Source organism: Agelaius phoeniceus, chromosome 4, assembly GCF_051311805.1.
Source record: "Agelaius phoeniceus isolate bAgePho1 chromosome 4, bAgePho1.hap1, whole genome shotgun sequence".
NCBI lineage: Eukaryota > Metazoa > Chordata > Aves > Passeriformes > Icteridae > Agelaius > Agelaius phoeniceus.
In genome coordinates, this window is record NC_135268.1 from 20,584,257 (window position 1) to 20,605,867 (window position 21,611).

Here is a 21,611-nt window from a genome sequence, read left to right on the forward strand (position 1 = left end):
ACATGGATGTTGCTCTCAGAGGCTGGCATTGCCAAAACAAAATGCCAGGCCTCATGATTTAGAGGGTGTCAGATCTCTGCCCCACCAGAGCTGAAGTCCACACTGTGAAGATATAAGTGTTCAAAACACTTTGGGCTGTAGTTTGGACTTGAAAGAACTAATGACTCAATTATTAATGTTGGGGGTTTTTTTCCGATTTACTAATTATCACTTTCCACAATATTGCCTTGCACAAGTACAGTATTACAAAATGCTGCCAATTCTGAGAACCCTTGTGCAGAGTTTCCATGCACTGGGAGAGGAGATATCAGGCAGACATAAGAGGGAAAGGTGCTGCTGCCACCAGCATAATGCTTCTAGGCCTCTGAAGCCCAGTCTTCCAGGCAAGTGATATAAACAACCAAGAAGATGAGAATCCCATCCCATAAGCCAGTGACCGTGTTGAGGTGCTAAATTCTTGAGGTGCTAAATTCACTGAGGTTCCTCAGTGAATTGGAACACAAGGTTGCCTGCAATAATTGGAAAGGTGCTGCACCCCAAAATAATTCTCCCAGATCATCCATCCCTCCGTTCCACACTTAATTCCTCACTAGATAATGCCTAGAGAGGAAGCAAGACTGTGGTCCCAAACCCAGTTGTCACTGAACTTGGTGTAAAGTTGTCCACACAGGGCATGGGGATGGACTTGCCTGGAAACTTTTTTTACTGGAGGCATTTGTGCTCAGCTTATGTCAGCAGCAAGATGAAATTTCAGTGCCATATATATCATGGTTCTGTGTGAGTGTAGGTGTTGTGCACATGTATGCATTTAAATACTGCTTGTCAAAGGATGTTTTTTAGCAGAATTTGCAAATGCACTGAATGGTCATGTTTCTTCTCTCTTTAATCCCTTTTGTGTTTGGACAGGAATCTTCGGAGAATTTTGAATGAAGAAAGTGATGGCTTGGACTTGAACTTCACGGTAAGACATCCCACAAAGGTACTGTCTCAGTTTGGAAAGACAGGAGTCTGCTAAGGAAGGCAGGAGACTCCCTGAAATGGAGAATGTGAACATTCCTCCCCACCCCTCTGAATTACTATAAATTTTAAATTAAGGGGCTCTCAGGCAAAAAATATGGGAGCAGGAAATAACAGTTCTTTAATAGGGAAGAAAATAAAAGGCTAAAATAAACAATGCAGTGCACTAGAACAACACTGACAGAGTCAGAACCCAACCCGACACCCTGTGGGTCAGGGTGTTGGCAGCAGTCCAATTGGAATTGTGGCTGCAGTCCTCCTGGAGTGTCAGGTGTGGTTCTGCTGGAGCAGGGATCCTGTAAAAAAAGGGTGTAGTCTTCCTCTGAAGATCCAGTGGAAGAAGAGGCAGCTGCTGTTCCTCTGGAAATCCAGTGGAGAAGCTGGCTGGTGTTCCAGAATCGCCAGATTATATCTGGGTAGCAATGCTTGGCTCCTCCCTTTGGGCAGAGCATCTCACAATGGGATGCTACAGTTCTTATCAGTCATGCAGTGACATTCAATAGCCTGTTATCAGCAGATGTCCTCTCCCAAGGGAGGAGTGATTGTGGAAGAGATAAGGAAAGCTGCCCACTTGACAGAAGACAACTGCCATACAGATGGTAAATAGAATACATCTTGCCTTGCAATCTGCAACAGGTACTTGGGCAAGATGCTGTCCCAGTGCAAATGACACAACTTGTCTGTAAACTCAAACTAGTGAGAGTGCTATGTCAGGCCCTTCAGGAGGAATGAGAGATGTAGCACATATATACCTGTCACATATAGATATAGCAGCCAATGTTTGAATTTATTTGCATAGATAATGGAAGGAGGAGATTCCACAGATGTTGTTGAACTTAAAGAAAATGGTGCCAACATTCCTGTCACTAAGGATAACAGGTCAGTTTTATTTTTATATTTCTTAATCCTGGTGTCTTGCTACAAATGTATGAAGTAACATGCCTGTACCAATCCCCATATACTGTTAGAAAATACTGACTTCTGTATTGTGCCTTTGGTCTTGGTCCAATAGATTGTACACCTTCAGTTACTGCTGTGCTTGCTGCACACGTGCTAAACACTAGCAGTTTGTGCAAGCAGTGGATAACATGGGGATCCTTGGATATCCTGGTACCTGCATATACAGATACCTGGAATTAACAGGAAAATTCCTAACAAATGTAAAAAATAACCTGGAACAGTATTTTCAGGCAAAACCAGATGATTTTTCTGTGAAATCCAGCTATAGGTACACCTCTTATGGAGTTTTTTAAGAGCAAAATATGTTTCCTGCTTAGTTACCTATATGGAATGTATCTTGTAAAGGAGAAGGAGCAATCTATCAATAAGGCTTTGTGTCAATATTAATCTCTGCACAGAGGACAGAGAGAAATTTTGTGTCCTGAATTATGCAGATGACCCGAGGACCCATAGGGATCCATGAAAGGGCTGTTTAAGAAGCTTGAAGTAGAGCATTTACATTGAGTTGATTGTACAGTACAATGTTACTACACAAATCCCCATCTGAAGTACAGAGAAGAGTGAAACTTAAAACTGTGCAAATATTTATTTAGATTTCAGGAAAATTATTGGGCATTCAATGGGAGTTAGGTCTGCTAGGTTCCATCTTTTAAAATAATCAGGTGTCTGACAGGATTTCATTGGAACATTCACATGAAGTACAAGGAGTGTTACCAAAATGAATCCATTCTGGCCAGCATTCTCTTTTATTTGTGAAGATGCTCCCAGCTTATTCAGTGAATAATTAATTGCCAGTGACAACTGGTCTCAGTGAGTCTGTACACCACAGCAGGTCATATGGAATAAAGGAATAAAGTTCTCTATAATTCTCCTTTTAGAAAAGCACTACCAATGCTCATTTGGTATCTGTTGCAGGAAAGAGTATCTTGATTTGTATGTGAATTATAAGTTCAATAAATCAGTAGAGAAGCCATTTGAGGACTTTATGCAAGGGTTCTTAAGAGGCTGCCCAGCTAGAAGTTGGAAGATGTTTTCCCCTGAAGAGCTGCAGGTTCTTCTCCAGGGACAGCCAACGTTTGACTGGCATCTGCTGGAAAAGGTATTGTATACATGCAGTGTCCTTCTGCTCTGTCTGCTAAACTGTTTCTGACCTGTTCTTTCACTGAGTGCATGACAGATGGACAGAAGCTCCAAGAACTTTCTCTTTTTTGATTTGTGTCGATGTTCTGTCTCTAATCTATGTCAGCCACAAGAATAAAGGGGAATAGGTATCAAGCCATAACTCAGGGATTGTCATTTGAATCCTTGTAAAACAAATGAACAAGCAGATTCCAGAGGTTAAGGGGATTTGAATATCTATGAACAGGATTATAAAATTTATCAGATAAAATGTTGCTTTAAATATAAATGGAAATATTGAGGATTAACTGGCCTGTTTTATTTTTGTCTCTTTGACAGAATGTGAAATATGCACAGTATACGAAGTCAGATCAAACTATCAGGAATTTTTGGACTGTGTTTCATGACCTACCAGAAGAAAAAAAGAAAATGTTTCTTGGTAATATATCAGGCATTTAAAACTTTGCCCTTTTCTTTCCTCCACAACATACATACTATACCGTACTATAGTTCCAAACTGTAGCTTTTCAACGTGTTCACCCCTGCTGCTGCCACATTTTCTAGGGAAAACCACAAAAAAATAACACAAGGAGTTGCACAGGGACAGATCTGACCCTCCTCACATCCCCTGAGGTTTGCCTGAGTGCACCCTGAAGCTTGCAGTTACTTTATCCCTTACTTTTGGGTTGTGTTGTTGGTCAGAGGCTGCAGTTTGTGAGAGTACACTGTGTTGATGTAAGCAGTTTACGTTTTTCAAAGGTTGCAGAAGCTAGGTCATCCTTTTTAAAGGTAGAAGGTCAGACCTAGCCTGGCCTTTCTCATCCACACAGTCTACCATAGAAAGTAGAAGAGAGCTTGTAACTACTGTGAATCAGTAAGAGACTTAAATCTGTATTCAGGTGCAAATTCAACAAAGCATAATACTTAGCTTAGGAAAATATCTGTACATTTACACTAATTTCCCTTCATGATTTTCATTAACATTAATTATTTTAATGTTTTTCAGCTAACTTTTTTTTTTTTCCAATTTGCTAACTTATTCTTGTTTTTCTTTTTTTCATTCCTTCAGTTTTTTTGTCGGGATCTGATCGAATCTCTGGCTATGGACTGGAACCTTTTAGATTTTGCATTGCAGATCCTCAAATAGAAAATCCAGATGAGAGCTCTCCCTATGCCAGTACTTGCCTCCTGACTTTGTTCCTCCCCAGATATAGCAGAAAAAAAATACTCAAAAAGAAGTTGCTTTATGCCATAGAGCATAATGAAGGTTTTGGCCGTAACTAACTCTGGGATAGAAGCACTTAAAAGCAAAAATAAGAATATGAGTCTTTGTTCATTTGACATATTTTCTCTTAATAACTCAAATTTACTGGTTTTTACCCTGCCTTATTTTTACTGCACTTTATAAGCACCTGAGTGTGTGTGTTTGCTGAGATTTTACATTGCTTATAAAATTGAGTTTCGACCAGACATTTCATAGTTAGATTGTAAAGTTAGGAAAGAAGAATCCTGTTTGGCACACTTCAGAGAAGCAAGCTGATAACCAAGCATATTTACATATATGTGCAGGCAGGGTCTGCACTGTTCTGGTTGTGTTAGGACAGTGAGCTCCCAGCAGCAGCAGGGATTCTATGATTTGTACATTTATGCATTAGCATGCACACAACCAGGAAGTGCTAAGCAGTCACCCTTGCAGAGCAAAGCCGGGGTAAGGTTTTCATCTCTGTTACTTAAGGGTTCTCATGGGAGCAACTAACACATTTAATGAGATTGTGAATTGAAGGAGCAGTCTGTGCTCACCTGGATATGGTCTATGATTTATCTGAGACAAATTCATAGGAGGATTTGATCATTCCTAGGCTTTTTCAAAAGCTGTATTAATGAATTATAATAATACAATTTTTTTGTTATTTAGTGTGATAATTGTGATATTTGTCATGTTTCATTATAACTTCTAAGGAGATGTTTCACAATTAAATCATAAAATCTTATGCTTGCAGAACAGCACTGCCTACAGAGCCCTGTGGACATGAGGCTGGCAGGGCTTCAGGAATCTCATTGTCAAAACAGTGCAGAGCACTGGCAGGATATTAACCATGTCAGGCAGGATGTGTGTTTACTGTGTATTTTGCTATGTGGAGAGAGGGAGAGAAACAACAGCCATTATTTTTCAGCAGTCTTCTCTTTGGTGCATTAAATGTGTCAGGGGACATCCATATGTAAAGAAGACTTCCACTGTCTTAAATTAAATGATGATGGATTAAATTTTCACCCCTGTAGCTGTGTTCTTCCTTCCTTGTGCATCTGCCTACATGGATAAGCACAGCAGGCAGTGTGTCTGTGTTCTCTGTCCTCCTTGGAATGGGGGGGCCTTTCACAAGTGGAGTCAAAGGCTGATGTAAGCATGTTTCAAAGAGATGCATTGTATATGCTGAACAAGTCAGTCTTTCCTGTGTGATGCAGAATGACATTGTTACCTACTTAAAAAAAAAAAAAAAGAAGCAAGTTTCCTTTTAGGTTACAGTACAGTAATCAGTAAAAAAAAAAAAGAAAGAAAAAAAAATTAAGCAATTAAGCACTCACCTCAAGCACCAGGGCAGTACAGGAAAGCAGATGGCATGGGAGTGTTGATGGGAAGAGGGGAAATAGGACTTCAGAGGATAGCAGCTCCCAGCAGAGGGGAGCGAGGGGACATGGCCTGCTCAGACCTAACACCTGTCCCCCTCGTTCCCCTGGAACAAACAGGACATCCCAGGGATGCTTACATCATCTGAGGAAGGCAGCACTCTGGTGTATTTTTGTGGAAAGAGGGAACTGGCAGAAACCCAAAGTGTTGCCCACATCTCGCGTCCAGCTGATGCTACCACACCACCACAGATTTCTGTTTTGGCAGCTTAGCCTGCTGTTCATCAGCCGGCTCCTGGCTGTTGTTTTCCTTTTCATGGTTTTCTAAGCTTCAGAGTGATCTTCTGTGCTGTACAAGTGTACAAAAGATGTATTCTCTTTAGAATTCAAAATAACCCATTAGAGATTAAATGATAATAGGTTTATTTAGAGCCTGGAGGTATTTCCTTCTCATCATGTATGATGCAACATCACATGGGAGATTAAAGCCCAGAGTCACTTTCAAGGCTATTTTTAAGTTGTCCTCAAATAATCTCTGCTTTTATATATATATGTGTATATATATACACACATTGCATAAATACTTTCAGAGTAGTGCACTCCTCTCTGATTTTCTGAAATTAATTTGCACACTGGATTGTGCTGGATTGTGTCTACATTTTCTCAAGCAGTGACTGTTATAAAATACGCAGGAGAATATGAGTGAGGATCACATTCAGCTGTGAGTTCAAAAGGCTTCACACAGGCAGCAAAAGGATATTGAACCTGCAGCAGCATTTTTTTAGGCCACTCATCTGAGCTGAGCATCACCTGTAGACAAGTGCAAGAACAGCCTTGAAAGTTCTCCAGGAAGCTGAAATGTAACCAGTTAAAAATTGGTTTCAACAAGAGACTCCTGGCTCCCTTACACAAATTCCAGGCTTTGCTCCATCATTTTCTTCTTTTATTTTTTTTTTGTTTGTGTGTTTACCTTCCCCTCCTTGACTATGCAATCAGAAACAGAGGAAACTGATTGTAAAGGGAAATTATCTATTTTTCAAAGGTCTCCAGATGATGAAATAAACAAAACAGAAACAAACACAAACACACAAAAGTATGTTTTCCTCTATGTATGCTCTCAGTTATTCTAGAAGCCGATTGTAACACTGATTAAGCCAAAGATGTTACATGACAGGTGTAATTTTATATTGGAGTAGCTATTTATTCTAAACACGCATGATGCATACAAATAAAGGTGATTTTTCACCTGATCTGTCACACATTTTCGGCTAAATGCACAAACACTGCAAATTGCCAGAAATGCAGTGTAAAGGCCACAAATACTTATGGGCACTGGACATACCTTAGGAACTTCTTCCCCCATACTGAGCCCTTGCAAACATCTGAGGTTTGCTCCAAATATTGTCTGTCATTTTGGTGGTCTGAATGGGATGCAGATTGTGGAGCACAGTCGTCTTCTAATAGATGGCACTAAAACCAGAAAATCAGTACTTAGGAGTTACATAATTGCTTGCTCATTGGCCTCTTTTTTTTTTTTCCTCCCCCTCTCTCTCAATGGATATTTTGACAACAAACCTTTTTTTGAGGTTGAAACTTTCTGTAAAATTTGAGCTCCTAAACAAATGAGCCTGCCAGGTGATCAGAGCCCACATAAAAGGAAGAAGAAACAGACTAGGGGAAAGAAACTGACTATTGTTATTAGTAAGTGACATTTCGTGCTTAACGCATTCTCAAACACTGGAAAGCTGCCTTTCCCTTGAGACCTTCATTTAGAACAGCTTAAATTCCGGAATGCGCTTAACTCGGCCCGTCGGTTTCTGCCGCGTTTAGAGCGGCGAGCGATCTGCAAGGCTAAAGCCGCGCAGCCCGGCGGGCGGGGGCCGCCTGTGCCCAGCGCTCCGCCCGCGCCATTGCAGCACCGCTGGGAAGGCCAGGAGCGCTGAGGCCAGGCCAGGAGCGCTGAGGCCAGGCCAGGAGCGCTGAGGCCAGGCCAGGAGCGCTGAGGCCTCGCCAGGAGCGCGGAGCCCCCGCCAGGAGCGCGGAGCCCACACCGTGCCCCGGCTCCCGGGAAAGGAGATTCCCGGCCCTCCCCGCGCCCTCCAGGGGCCGGGCCCGCCCTGCGCATTGGCCGCACCGCGCGTCACTCCCGGCGGCGGCAGCGGCAGCGGGGCCGGGACTTCCTCGTCGCCGCGGCGGCAGCGGCGGGGCTGGCGGCGGTGAGTGCCGGGGAAGGACAGCTCGGCCCCGCGGCGCGGCTGCTGCCGCTCCCGGTACCGAGCCCATCCGTAGGGGAGCCGGGGCTCGGGCGTGGCGGAGCCCCCGGCGCAGGACGCGCGTCCCCAGCCCGGGCGGTCGCGGGGCTGCGGCAGGAGCCGCTCGGCACCGCTGCTGCTGCTGCTGCAGCATCACCTGGATGCTGCGGGGTGGGCTCGGGGCTGCTGCCGCTCCGGGGTCGGTGTGTGCCCGCCGGGAAGCGCCGCTCTGGGCGTGGGAAGCGGCCGCAAGAAGCCCGGGGTGTCCGGGGTGAAGGCAGGGAGCGAGCGGTGTTTGTACTGGGATTGCAAAATGGAGGTGATGGCGGGGGGGTTGTCGTGTTTGATTTTAGGTATTTCTTTTTATCTGTTTTCTGTGGGGGTATCTCCATCTGAGGGTGTGCGGCTGTGCAGTGGGAATACTCTGCTCCTGCTTTAACTCATTTGCTGGTACACCTTGTATTCTCTTGCTCTGTAACCTGCTTTACATTGGACATTGAGTTGGACTGAAACGGAGGCAAAAAGAAGAAGAAAGTGGGCTTGGAGGCTTGGTGGCAGAAAGAGGCAGTAAATTCCGTCATTGTTGAGCAATGCTGGAGTACAAGAAGCACATTCGTTATCTGAAATCTCACCAACAAGAGGGAAGGAAAAACTTGTTTATTCATGCCCTGCCAGTTGGCAGATCTCTTTGTTTAGAGAGCATTGAGCCTCGAGTGTTGTTTGTTGTAATTCTGATATTTACTTAGGTGACTTCCCCCAGAGTGTTGTTTGTTGTAATTCTGATATTTACTTAGGTGACTTCCCCAGAAAGGTCGCAGAGTGGAAATGGCTTTAGAATATGTTTGTGTGATTTTGAGGAGAGACTCTGCATGACATGAGAGCTTTTAAAAAGAGAGAGAAAAAAAAAAAAAAAAGACAAAATGCATCCTGTCATGATCATACATGCAGCATTATTGTTTTACTAATCCACGGAGGCTGTTTTTTCACCAAAGGATATATACTTAGTATGTCAGCAGAACCTTATTATAGCAGAGGGTGAGTCTTCCACCCACAATAGATTTCCTCAAAATATTCCTCACAGTGTGAGGTTTTCCTAGCTCTGCCTGTGCTATGTGCATCCTTCACTGTTTTGATGACAAATTATTCCTGGAATGTCAGGGTCCAAGGATGTGGTGTTATATCTTCCCCTCTCCTTTTTATGTGTGGGGAATCTCTGCAAATGCCTGGCTTTACTGCATTGCATCTGTTCATATCTCTGAAACATGAATACCACGCTGGCTGTGTTGGGATTTCTGAAGAGCAGGGATAGGTTATGTGGTTGGGTACTGCAGTTCTTGTGCTTTTTGCAATCCAATTTTTAAAAGAACTCTGAACTTTGATCCCTAACTGATGCATTTAAGAAAAATCCTCTCTCCCCGAAGGGTTTGCCCTGTGAAGATAAAAATTCAGCTTTTTTAAGGTGTATTGAGCTGGGCACTAGGAATATTAATCACTTACATAAAATTTCAGATAAGTGAATATAAATTGCATGTTTAATGTATACATGTGTATGGCTGTTAGTGCTTGCCTACACTAGAAACTTCTTATGTCATTGTTTTAGTATGAGGAAAGTATGCAGTTTGTAGAGGTAGCTTGCAGTGGCACATGCACTTTTACTTCCTCTGTTACTGTCAGAGCAGAGTAACTGCCTTAACCGGATTGGAAACAGAGTGTGAAATTGTTATTTAATGTCTCCTCGTGTTTCAGGACACAGCTCCTACTTGAACATACAATGTATTAAGACCTCCAGCGTTGTGGTTTTTTTTTTTAGGGGAAGAAAAAAATAGCCTTAAAGTTGTGGTTTTAAATATGTTTTCAGCATAAGTAAATTCACCAGGCCATTTGAAATGTTTAGCTGTGCCTGTGCACTGAAATTGTGAGTGGCTGTGTTTTTTTGCTCTGCTCTCCACTGGAAAGTGTCGGTCTGTTTCTGTGAAACTGAGCTGCACAGAGATTTATTGGCAAAATGTTGGAAGATGGGGGTGGATAGAGATGGCATAGTCCATAGGGATGATTTTAGAAAAAACTAGTGAAAACCACATTTTCTATGTCTGGTATAGGGATAGTTAAATATGAGGAGCTTCAGAAAATCTGGCCTGTAGCATGAATGAAAGGTTGAACTCTGAAATATCACCCTAGTGTTTATATGGATTACTGGGAGTTTGAACTCCTCCTGTTTCAGTGGTATTGTCTTAACTGGAAGAAAAACCCATCTCTTACCAATCACATCATATTCCTTTGCCCATTAGCAGCAAATTCTTGTGTGGAATATGAACACAAAGAAAGTAATTAATGTATTTTTAGCATTTTTAAAAGAAACTAGCACTAGGGAAGATGACTGTAGTCTACAGGGAGCAGGCTGTTGAGGTACGCTTTTAGAAGGTATCCCAAATTAATACTTAGCTCATGTGGTACAGTGTCATTGTAGTTCAAGTGGAATACTGGTGAAATCTTTTCACCTTAGAGGCAGTATCTGTTTATACTAGCAGGTTAGTGATCCTTGGGTCTTCAGGAGTGCTGCTTGTGTCTTTGTAACACTCAGTTCCCCAGGCTGAGAGAAATGGCAGTCCCAGATTTCTGCTGTTCCACTGTTAGTTTTGAAACGATTCCCTGCCACCTTCAGGGTGTTGCTCATGCATTTTTAGTTTGGGTTTTTTTGGTGGTGTGATAGAACATGAAGTTCACTCTAAATGTAGCTGTTTAAAGCACATTTAAAGCACATGCACACCCTTCAATTTTCTCGTGTCCCACGGCATTCCTATTCTTAGTGTAGTCAGCATGGAGGGTGTCTTCCATCAGGCTCTTGTGCTTAGGGCAACCAGCTACAGAGTGTACACCGTGACTGATTTAACCAGAACCTTGTATGCTCCTGCTTTTTTAACCAGGCAGAGCCTTGTTAAAGGCTCCTGCTTTTTCCTCTGTGTGCTTTGGAGCTGGCCAGTGATAAGCACATGTGGGTGTGAATGAGTTGAATTGTGCTGCGAAGGAAGAAGCGCTGCTAGAGATAAACGGGTCCTGCATTGCTTTAAAGCACCTAATAAGAGATCCTAGGAAACAGTTTGTGGTAGGAAATTGCACCACTGATGAAGTACTAACTGGAAAATCCAATCCTCCCCCTTCCAGCCCAGTCATGCCTCAGTGGAAGTGACCACAGCTGACAGGTAAAGGGTAAGAGATGAACACCCGTGTCTCAGGGCTCAGATTAGGAAAGGCTTTATTGCTAATACCTAGAGCTTGAATTAGCACCAGGTTTTGGAAACAAACCAAATGCATGTGTTTCCTGTCTGCTCAGAGTGGGAGAAGGAATCTTTGGCACTTCAGGGGTTACCCTTTGCTTTTCTATCTTGTGCTATGTTAGTAAATGCTGCTGCTACTGCAAATTGCCTTAGCTAAAGCTTGGCATGGTGTGTCCTAAGACTTGATGTCTCAGATCGTTCATTTTCTTATTTGTCTCCTTCCCTTTGGGAAAAAAAAATAAGAAAGGCTTTAGCTAGTTTCTAGTTGAATGAGAGGAGTTCTCAATGTCCTATTAGTATAGCATGCTTAACAAATAACCTAAACCTATTGAGATTAGAAGTGACAAAGGAGTAGTACTAAAATCTTTCACGTGCTTCTTATAGAATACTGTTTTCTTCCCCCAGCTTTTAGGCATTAGCATCCTGTTGTCTTTATCAAGTTCAAGCCAAGTAAATCCTTGGATCTTTTATATTGCTATATTTTTCCCTTCCCATGTTACCCCACTCTGAAATCCCTGACTTTGAGTGAGCACTGCACAGAAGATAACTCCTGACTGCTGGCAAGTTGCAGCAACGTGACCTGTCCACTGCTGTCAGGGCCAAGCTGTCAATGTGCTGCTCCACGTGAGCTGCTGCTTCTTGTGTAATTCTTGCTGCAGTTCAGGGCTGTGTGTGTGTTCAGTGTGTGGCTCAAGTTCAGTGCATGTGTCTGTGCATGCACAAATTTGGGTTGCAAGACTGTGTTCACTTGAGCAAAGTACTCTTTAATCTGTTTTTATCAGAAATAGCACATTTCTGTATTGGCTAGTACACTACAAATACCTGTGTTATTCTGTTCTTCTGTTCAGGGCTAGTCTAACCACCTTGGAGGTAATTTTTTAAAGGTTTACTTAGAAGCAGCCTCAAATATGACACTCTAAAAGTTCAAATTTGGACCTGTTAGTCTGAATAGCATTACAGTTGGTTTGAGGCATTGTTTGATACTTGGTTTTTGAAGCAGAGCAATTTTGCAGTGTAAGAGCTCAGTCTCCTGGGTTTCAGAACATTTCCGCTGCCTCACAGATGGAGATGGCCAAGGCATGAAGGTGCTGATTCAGTACCACAGCTGAGCTGTCTTGATTGCTCTTTGTCTGTGTAATGGTTTACTGACAGTTCACAAACCTGACAGTCATGCAGGAAATGCCTTTTCTGGTTGTTTCCACCTCCTGCTGTGAATAACTGGATCTCTGTAGGATCATTGGTAGTGTACTTGCTTCATTCACACTCATTTCCCTGTCTCTCTTGCCCAGGAAGGATACATGACTTGCTGAAAAGAGAGAAAATGCTATGCTGGGGCTACTCGTCTTATGGACAGCCTGGGATAGGTAGCAACCTCCAGGTCATCATTCCTGAACCACAGGTGTATGGCTTCATCCATGACAGAAATGTCAAGGAGGTGGCATGTGGAGGAAACCACTCTGTGTTCCTGTTGGAAGATGGGGAGGTGTATACCTGTGGCCTGAACACCAAAGGTCAACTGGGGCATGACTGTGAAGGAAGCAAGCCAGGTAAGTCTGCTTTTTATATGCACTTCAAGCTGTCTTGAGGCTGGTGGGCTGAGAACATTATGAAAGCTGCTTTGTGCTGATTGCTGTGCAGCTGGAGCAGCCAGCAGAGCTGATAATCATGTCACATAACACAGTGGTGATGCTGAATAACACTGGCTGGCTCTGGAAAGCTAAAGCTGAGCAGCAAGGGTGAGGAGACAGGTCTGCTCACTTTGCCTGGGAAATGCATCAAAACAGAGGCGAGCACAGATGGTCTCAGGGCAGATTTTGTTATCTGGCATTATGTTGTCTCTTTATAAAAAGGAGGAGAGGCCCATGAGTCACAAGTATCTTCTGCTTTGTCTTTCTAATTGCACTGCATTGTTATGCCCACTCTTAATCAGCTGTTGCTGGGAATTTTCTCACACCGAAGAGTACAAGTGGATCTGTGTTGAGTAGAATTGTGGAGAACAAATTTGTGTTTGGCCAAGAGGGTTTGTAAATCTTGTTTCTCCCTTTCAGAATCCCTTGTCAACTTGTGCCTTCACTCCTTTATGTTTTCTTAGTCTGAAAGAAGGTCACTTTAGTGTTGTGTTCCCCAGACTCACATTGTATCTTCTTCGTTGTCTTCTGATGGACAGAACTCATGAGTGCTGAACCACAGGCAGCTACTGCCTCTCCCTCTCAGGGTGAAGGAGTGCTTTAATTGTAAGTTGTTCTTGGAAGAAACCCTGAAGCCTTTCTTCTGGACTCTTTTGAATGTTGGCTTTCCAGTTTATCTTCCATTAACTTCTTATTTTGGCATGTGGTAAAGATACAGGTATTTCTGTTTCCATAATATCAAAGTCCTGTGCTGTGGGTAATTAGAGTAAAAATTCCTCAAACTGCAAGCTGCTCTCTGTAGGGCTTGGGTCTTCTAGTGTCATCTTTTATTGTGTGATAGAGAGAGAAAGTGTATACAAAATATCCTCAGTTCCCCATGCAGTGTGTGCAAATCTGACCAGACTGACCCTATTGCTCCTTTCCTCTGTCCGTGTCTTTTGTCTCTCTCTCTCAAAATGAGTTGGCAGGTGTTGGATGCTGGATGACCAGGGCGCTGGATTAGAGGAGTTCACCTTGAATCTGCCCTCTCTTGCTTTTCCTAAAGTACTTTCTAGACAATTACTGAAAGAGATTGGGAATAGCAGGAGTGCTGAAGTCCTCTCTGTGTGCATCTTCTATAAATTTAGGCCCTGGAATAAATGAGATGCTTGGTGAAAGGAAGCCAAGCCTAGTGAATATTCAGCTCAAACTGCTGAAGATACTTCATCCTGCAAATCACCCAGCTAGCTCAAGACTAGTGCAGAGGCCCCAGAAATTCAGTTCTGTTTTGAGTGCTCCAAAGATACTCTGAGAAACATCTTTGGGCTATGCTGCTGTTTTACCCATAAAATTAAGCAAGTGTAAGCTGCTGGTGAAAAGGGAGGATTCACAGCAAGTAGATCAGAGCTGGAATGAACTTGGTGAATCCTGAATGCTGAGGTGTAGACCTCTCAGCTAGGTAATCCTGCTTTCAGCTAGACCAGTAGAAGAGGGCCCATCTGAGCTTCTGAAATAGAAATGAAAGCTTCTTTGTGTTTGATCCCAAGTGCCCTTCTTCTACCCTTAAATTAGGGTCTGTCACCAAAATGTGAAACCACGTCCCACTTAGCCCACAGGTTTATGTTATTTCTGAAAAAGGTTCTGCGGTGCTGCTCCCTGAGGAGCCTATGGCCATCCCAGAGAAATGGTGTTTCAACATAGCATTACTGGCTGTGCCTCCAGTGGGATTTCTGCTGGCTGGGGCAGGTGGGAGGGACGTGCTGTAAAGCAAGGAACAGCTGCTCTTTTTAGCTTACAGTGGACAGTCACAGCAGCCTTTATGGTAACAGTAAACTGGGGGAGAGCCCCATCACACACTCCTCTGTGCTTTGTCTTGCAGCACTGGGAGCTGAATTTCTTAGTTTTCATTTGCAAATGGGAACAAGAAGAATCAAGCCTTCCTCTTTCACCCCCACTTCCTCTGCATGGGATAAAGATGGTATAAACCTTATACCTTCTGTGTAGAAAGGCCTCTTGAAGCTGCTCTTTTCTGTTTTCCATTGCTGTGGGCCTGTGAATAAAGCCATGCCTGATGGGTGATGAAGATGCATGTGGGGACACAGGGTCCTGGGCTGTTGGAAATGCTAGAGAAGACCGTCAGGAGGAGTCTGCAGTAGAGAATGGGAGAAATGCCAGGAACTGGGAGTCCTGGAGCTGCATCTCTCCAGCCTCTGCTGGACAGGGCAATGTGGGTTGAGGTCTTTTGGTTTTCCTGCCCTGTGGCTTGGTCCTGTCAAGTCTGTGAGTGCAGCTGGAAATGGGACCTCTGCCCAGCTTGAAGTGAGCTCCATCTCCTGATGTAGGAGGCTGTGACACAATCCTGACTGTCCCTTTCAGGCAGCCCCTGGGGAGCCTCCTCTGGACTTCAAAAATGCTTTTCAGGGCTTTACAGAGTGCCTTGGCTGTGTTTGAGAGTAACACAGAGATACAAAACTGTGCAGGGGGTTGTGAGCCTTGGGAAGGCTGCATTGATTTCCTGGAGGGGGAGTGATCCCCTTCCTGCTGCCTAGGTCTTCCCTGAGAGGAAACTCCCTTTTATTTCTCACTATTCAATTTTGCTTCTCATTCATGCTGCTCATGAAAATGTCAAACGGTGGTGCAGAATTGTTTCAGCAATTCCTCTTGGAGGAGCCCTTTGGAGGGCACCTATTGAAATGCAAGAAAACATGTTAATTAAAAGCTGTGTTTATGGTCACATCTGCTGACCTTGTGGATGTAATGTGGAGAGGGGGATAGCAGCTGGCAAAGTGATTCTTATGCCTCTCTACAGGGAACAGAAATTACTGGGGGAGTGCATGCCGCTGAAAGAGCATAAGTCAGTAGAGGTTTATTTTCTGGAATTGTCCTTTCCTCTTTATTTTACATGGAGGTGCTAAAATTAATATTTAGCATGCCTAAGAATTTTAGCCTAACTAAAATACCATGCCTTTTGACTAAATGCTAACTGCTTCTAAGTGTTTCAGACTCTCTTCCTTTGATAATACCAGGGTGATACCAGGTGTGGCACTCCCATGGCTCTACCACAAGCCATTTTATCACATTGTCACGCTGCTTACCAATTCATTTTTTCTTCATGATGATTAGTGAGGTACTTGAAGCATCCACCCCACTTAGGGGTGGATATCTGGCTTTGTTAATACTTTCATGATTGTTTTTCCTCACCCCTTTTTTTTTTCCTTTTCCTCCCAGAATCATTCTGTAGTTTTTGTCTCTGCAATCACTTGGCAGGGATGCAGAGGGAGAAGAATGCTGTTCCAGTGTTCTCTCATTCTCTCACCATGACCATGATTAATAAAGCTTCTGTCTGACCTGCCCTAATTCTCACTTGTGTTCTTATGCCCTTGAAGTCTCCAGAGTCTCTGACCATGTCTTAGGAGAAGCAACTTGGCAATTTGGTAGTGAAGTATTGAACCTGCTGTTTTGCAAAATTAGTATGAGTTTGCATTGATCTCCTGAAATTTATCAGATGATAACATACAGTATGTTTCTAATAGGAAGCAATAATTTTCTACTGCAGTAGTTTTAGAAAAAAAACCAACTATTCCTCATAAGTATATCTAAATTTCTCCTTTTTGAGTCCTGTAATTTCACTTGGATTGATTTTCTTCAGGTCTGCCATGATGTCTTGGCTCCCTATGATGATTCTTAGATAAGTATTTTATCTGAGTGTGCATGCTGGAGAACAAAGGACAGGCTGATGTAGCTAAGGTAAAGGCTCTTTTGGGATCTGGATGTAGTTACAGAAGAGTGTGAAACACCTAGCTGGTTGTTAGTAGTTTGTAAAGCTTTAAAAACCTGCTCTAGTCTGAGATGTCAAACTTGTTTTCAGCTCTAGAGATTTGTTTTGTTCAAGTCATTTGGACTTCATTTGACTTCTGCTAGTGAGAAGTCACTCACTGGGCTTTGGTAACTAGTGTCTCAAGAGAGTTACAGAACAATGTCTCAAGCCAAATTTGCCTCAAACCTTTTGTCTGGTAAGATACATCAGACAAACCTATGATTTTTTTACAAAATTCCCTGTGTGGATGCAAATTTGCAGGGGAGCACTACCTTTGTGTGCACTGTGGAGTCTATCTGCTCATAGCTGCTGATAGAGATATCATCATAATCTTCATTCTCTTTCAAAAAGCAGCAGGAAAACACCACCAAAACAAACAAATAAACCAACCTAGGTGATCCAGATCTTCTGGATTTCTCTGAACTGAGTGGCCTTTCTTTTCAGATGTTAGTCCACTCTTCCTGAGCCTCAGCACTGGATTACAGCAGCAGAGAGCTCAGTGTTCAGGTCAGGGCAGCATGCTTGTGAATCATAAGCCCTGGAACAGCTGAGAATTCAGATGTGCCACCTGCTTGGAAGGACAGTGTGTGTGGATCTTCCTGTTTTAGCCTCCTCCCGGTGGGTGAGGAGTCAGCCACGAGGTCCTGGCAGCTCTGGAGGAGAGGTGGCAGGGCTTGTGTTTGTCCTGAGCAGGTTGCAGACAAAGAGCTGTGTATGTTTATGTTTCAGCACTCATTATAAAAGTTGTTTGTAAAAAACCAAAAGTGATTAAACTGGTCACCCCTTGCAGAAGTTGGGTATGTTCATTTGTACTCATCCCTCTTGCTCCTTTGATGGATCACAGGATCTGACCGAGCTATTTCAGGGGGCTGTGCCTTCACTGGTGGCTGCAGTGGATTTGCTTTATGGAGAGTCAATTTCAGCTGAATTGATGCCATTTGGGCTTCAGAAGGATTTTAAAATTAGATGTCAGCATTTAGAATTAACTTAATTTAGAAACAATTGGTATTTGGTTGAGTGAGAAGAAAAGGAAGTGCTTTCCCTGAGATACCTTAAATATGCCTGTGCTGTGTTGAATTGGCTGGCTGAGGGATTTGAATATGCCAGATATTTATATATATATATATATTATATATATATATATATATATATATATATATATATATATATATATATATAAAATTTAAAATTTGTGTGGTCTTCATCATGTGAACTGACTTGTGCCGGTATTTTCTGAGACTGGAGGACTAGAAGAGCCTACACTGAGGAGAGAGAAGGCTTTTTAGGAGGGCCTAAACAAGTAAAAATTTGATTTCTTGACAGTAGAGAAACCTACTCAGCACCTAAAATGGCTGTAGGGTCTTCTCAGATGCAACTCTGAAGTCGTCTCTAAACAAAGATGTATTATTAGAACCACCAGATTCTTCTCTTGATTTCATTTTGCTGAGAGGTAAAAACAAGGATGAGCTCAGGGAAGCAAGGTGCTAGTTTTTTTACAGTTAGTATGACCTGTTGTTACAGAGGACATGAGAGACAGTTTTAATGCTCCTTTACCTCACAAGGCAGAGCTGCAGTAAGAATGACCAGCTTTTTGCCTTCTGACTGGGGGTTTGTAGGGCAATTTGGCAACCTGAAATTGTTCTTACCTCTGTGGTATTTGTTACCTGTCACTCCTGTACCATGCATACTCTTCAGAGGCTTTCAGAAGGTGCAGCTGACATAAAAGCCTGCCAATGAAATAAGGGCTGCCTGCCTGCCTGGCTTGGAAGGAGCAGGAAACCTTGGCACGGTGCGTGGCACTAATGACTGGCCCCTTTCCTGCCAGCATGCTGAGGCTGCAAGATGTGTTCAGGATAAAATGGGTTGGGTAGCTGTGTGTGCTGAGTTAAAGGAGAGGGAAGAAGCTGGAGGTGATAGATGCAAGTTTTCTGAATGCCCCAACCTTTTTGTAGTCAGAATAGTTGTTTGTGCTGGACAAAAGTGATGACTTGGTTAAGGTGAGTAAGTATGGCTGAGAGTCAAAGCTTCTAGGAGAGATTTGTTTAGTTTGGTGGCTGTTGATTTTGATAACTCAGTTAGTTATCTTTAGACAGCCCAATGTTCTTCCTTAAGCTGTATTGGAAATAGGACTTTTTGCCATAGATCTGTGTGAAACAACTTCTTATCAGAAATAGGTGTTTTTGATAGCTGAAAGAGCTGGTAAGACACGCTCACTCTCTTCAACACCTGACCTGCCTTTTAAACAGCTGCCTGCCTATAAAACCTCACCAAAAAGGAATCTACAGATGCTCATATCTTTTGTCAGAATGCCCAGTTGATAAAATTAATACTTTTTTTTTAATGTTTAATAGGACTGCATCCTTTGCCTCCCCTTTTCCAGTCACCATGCTTGTTTGCAGTAACATATTTTCAAGTCATATTTGTGAAGCTGATGGGAATGCCCTTGAAAGCAAGGGCAGAGGTGCTCTACAGAGTGTGCACTGTGCAGGTGTGGCTTTTCAGAAATATGGCTTTGTCTTGCTCCCATGCAGACCACTGCAGGATTGAAATAAATGGGAACAGAGTGAGGAGCAAATCAAGTGCTTTTGAAATTCGTGTTACTTAACCAAAGCCTGGGCCTGCCACGAGTGAGACTCTCAAATGTCACAGCTTTGCAGTGTGTAGTACCAGCCCATCAAATCTGGCATCTAGGCACCCATTGCCCTAATTCCCCCTTACACTTCTGGTATTCATCCTCATATTATGCCAAGGTTTAGTGCATCCTGCCCACCTTGGACTTGCTGCCTTGGAGCTGTGGGGTTTGCTGGGGTGCACATCTTGGACCTTGGGGTGTCTCAGTAGTCATGGACCAGCCACAGCTTCTGTGCTGCCTGCCAGTGGCCAGCAGGCCTGGCTGAATGACCACCTTTGCAGCTCTCTGCCATAACCTGAGGAGGAAAATGGGTCTCTTTGGGTTTTCTGAATATAAGTTTTCCCTGTGTTTCTGTAGCAACTCATGGTGGTTTATTTCTTTAGAAGAACTGTCCTTACTACTTTACCTCCAGGGTCTGAAGGTGGATTCATCCCTCAGCTGATGCTTGCCAGACTGGAGCCCTCTGTGCCTGAGCAGCCCTTTCCAGGAGCCTGCTCCAGCTGTCTGTGCCCATGCCAGTCTGCATCCTACAGCTCCTCAGAGAGGCTGTGTCCTCCTCTAGACAAAAGGCAGCAAAGTAGGGAGGGCTTTCTGTCTTTGCCTGAGGAAGGGCTTTTCTTTCTCAGGGTAGGTGTCAGCTCACAGCTCTGAGGGGGAGTAGCTGGCAAAGTATATGTGATGTGACACCATGGGATGTCACAGTGGTGTCTCACTTCTTGCTCTTTCATTCCTGCCTTGACATGGCCAGAAACAGCCTTAGAAAGCGAAGGCAGTGTTAATAACTGAGCCAGCCTCTCTCAGATTTTAAGAATGTAAGTAGCCATGCTAAATAAATGAGTGAGCAGTACCCCACATGTATCATGCAGGCAAACCATCAAGAATCCACCTGGATGAAAGGGGACTGCAGAATCTTTTGTTGCTTGGAACTTCTCAGCCTTGACCTATGGGCTGTGTTGCCACTGCTGTGATCAGCCATGTTCTGGGGGAGTGTCACCTGCTTTGGTTTGTCCTCTGTCCTTTGCTATCTTCCCCCCACACTTACTTTTTGTTCAGTGAGTCTACTCTCTGTTTACATTTCCTCCCTTGTAGCCAAATTACCAGTCTTATCAGCTTCAGTGCTGCTGCTGTCTGTCTCTGATCAGGCTTTTCTTCCTACTGCTCTGCTTTCTCCTGCCAGCCTAGCACCAATTCACCAAGTTCAGGAAAGGAAGAACTCAAGATTTGCAAACTGGACTTGTAAAACCCAGCCTTCTTGATGGATGTGGTAAACTTAAGGTGTTGAAAGTCAGAGGATGTCACATTTTGATGTAAGCATTGCTTGCTCCATACTTCAGAGTTTTTGCCCCATGCTAAGAGAGATTTGAGCATGAGGTGTGCAGCTGCATTTAGGTGAGAGGATGTAGTGAGGAAAGCTGTCATATGGTGGGGATGTGGGCTCCCCATGGGCTTTGCTCTTGTAGTCTGGTGCTGTGCAGGTGCAGAGCGCAGCGTTTCTCACCCCCTTGTGTGCAATAGTGTCACATAATCCGAGCACAAGATGCAACAAGCATGTAATGCCTTCTCAGAGACGCTCTGCAAAGAGCAGGGCTGGTGTCAGGCAGGGTGGTTCCAGCTGTCTACGTGTTGTGTGTCTCATCTGCCTGGCCATGCCATGTAGAGTCACCAAGGTGTGTTCTTGAAACTGTCCAAGAGCTCTGACCTCCTCCCTGTGCACCTCCCTCTGATTTTACTGCTGACAAACCACAGCCTGCAGAGGTGGTGTAGCCACAGGAGCAGTTTTAGCTGGCTGGGTTAGATTATGTTTTCAAAAAGCACGTGACAGCTTTGCAAGGTCTGTGTTTAGTTTAAGTGGTTTATAGAGTCTGATTTCTTCGTCGTGCTCCAGGGCTCCAGATGTTTCCTGTGACAGCTGGAGTGTGGGATGCCTAGGTGGTCAGAGTTGAAAGTGAGCAGAGGGAAATCAGAGGGTCCTTCTTGGGAGCTTTAAGGGAGAGGGGAAGGGTCAAAAAGGCCTTGGCAAACACCATGATTTCCCCCTCCCCAGTTACCAGTTTCCAAGTAGCAGAATCACATTTCCACTGGGGATGATGTTTTCTGGAAAAGCTGATGAGTGTACTTGTGCTGCTACTGGTTAAATAGCTGGTATTTTACTGCTATTTAACTGGTAAAAACTAGGACATGGAAGTTATGCTGACAGAAAAAGGAAAAACTTTTGTAAGGGGAGGAAGATATCTTCTCTCTTAGTACTCTTTCAGTTGCAAGCATTTTGATTGTTGCACATTGGTTGGTTTTCTCTTTTTTTCCAGT

The 21,611-nt window shown here is 43.6% G+C and overlaps 2 protein-coding genes across 8 annotated transcripts in view; both read left to right on the forward strand.

Moving 5' to 3' along the window:
• The window catches only part of LOC129120452 (putative E3 ubiquitin-protein ligase HERC4), a 25,946-nt gene extending 20,579 nt beyond the window's left edge, over positions 1 to 5,367 (forward strand). For both annotated transcript variants that reach the window (XM_077177064.1, XM_054633061.2), the window contains exons 19-23: positions 907 to 961; positions 1,817 to 1,896; positions 2,893 to 3,076; positions 3,436 to 3,535; positions 4,166 to 5,367. In XM_077177064.1, coding sequence (XP_077033179.1) covers positions 907 to 961; positions 1,817 to 1,896; positions 2,893 to 3,076; positions 3,436 to 3,535; positions 4,166 to 4,380 — 634 coding nt within the window. In that variant the 3' untranslated portion in view covers positions 4,381 to 5,367. The remainder of the gene's footprint in view (positions 1 to 906; positions 962 to 1,816; positions 1,897 to 2,892; positions 3,077 to 3,435; positions 3,536 to 4,165) is intronic.
• A 2,418-nt stretch (positions 5,368 to 7,785) lies between these two features.
• HERC3 (HECT and RLD domain containing E3 ubiquitin protein ligase 3) overlaps positions 7,786 to 21,611 on the forward strand; it is a 44,245-nt gene continuing 30,419 nt past the window's right edge. For 5 of the 6 annotated variants that reach the window (XR_013182011.1, XR_013182012.1, XM_054632656.2 and 2 more), the window contains exons 1-2: positions 7,786 to 7,937; positions 12,538 to 12,795. Coding sequence is in view for 4 of the 6 variants with exons in the window: in XM_054632656.2 (XP_054488631.2) it covers positions 12,570 to 12,795 (226 nt within the window). In the remaining 2 variants the exon portion in view is untranslated. Of the gene's footprint in view, positions 7,938 to 7,972; positions 7,992 to 12,537; positions 12,796 to 21,611 lie in introns of those variants that run through there. The other variant, XM_077177061.1, reaches the window with a different exon arrangement.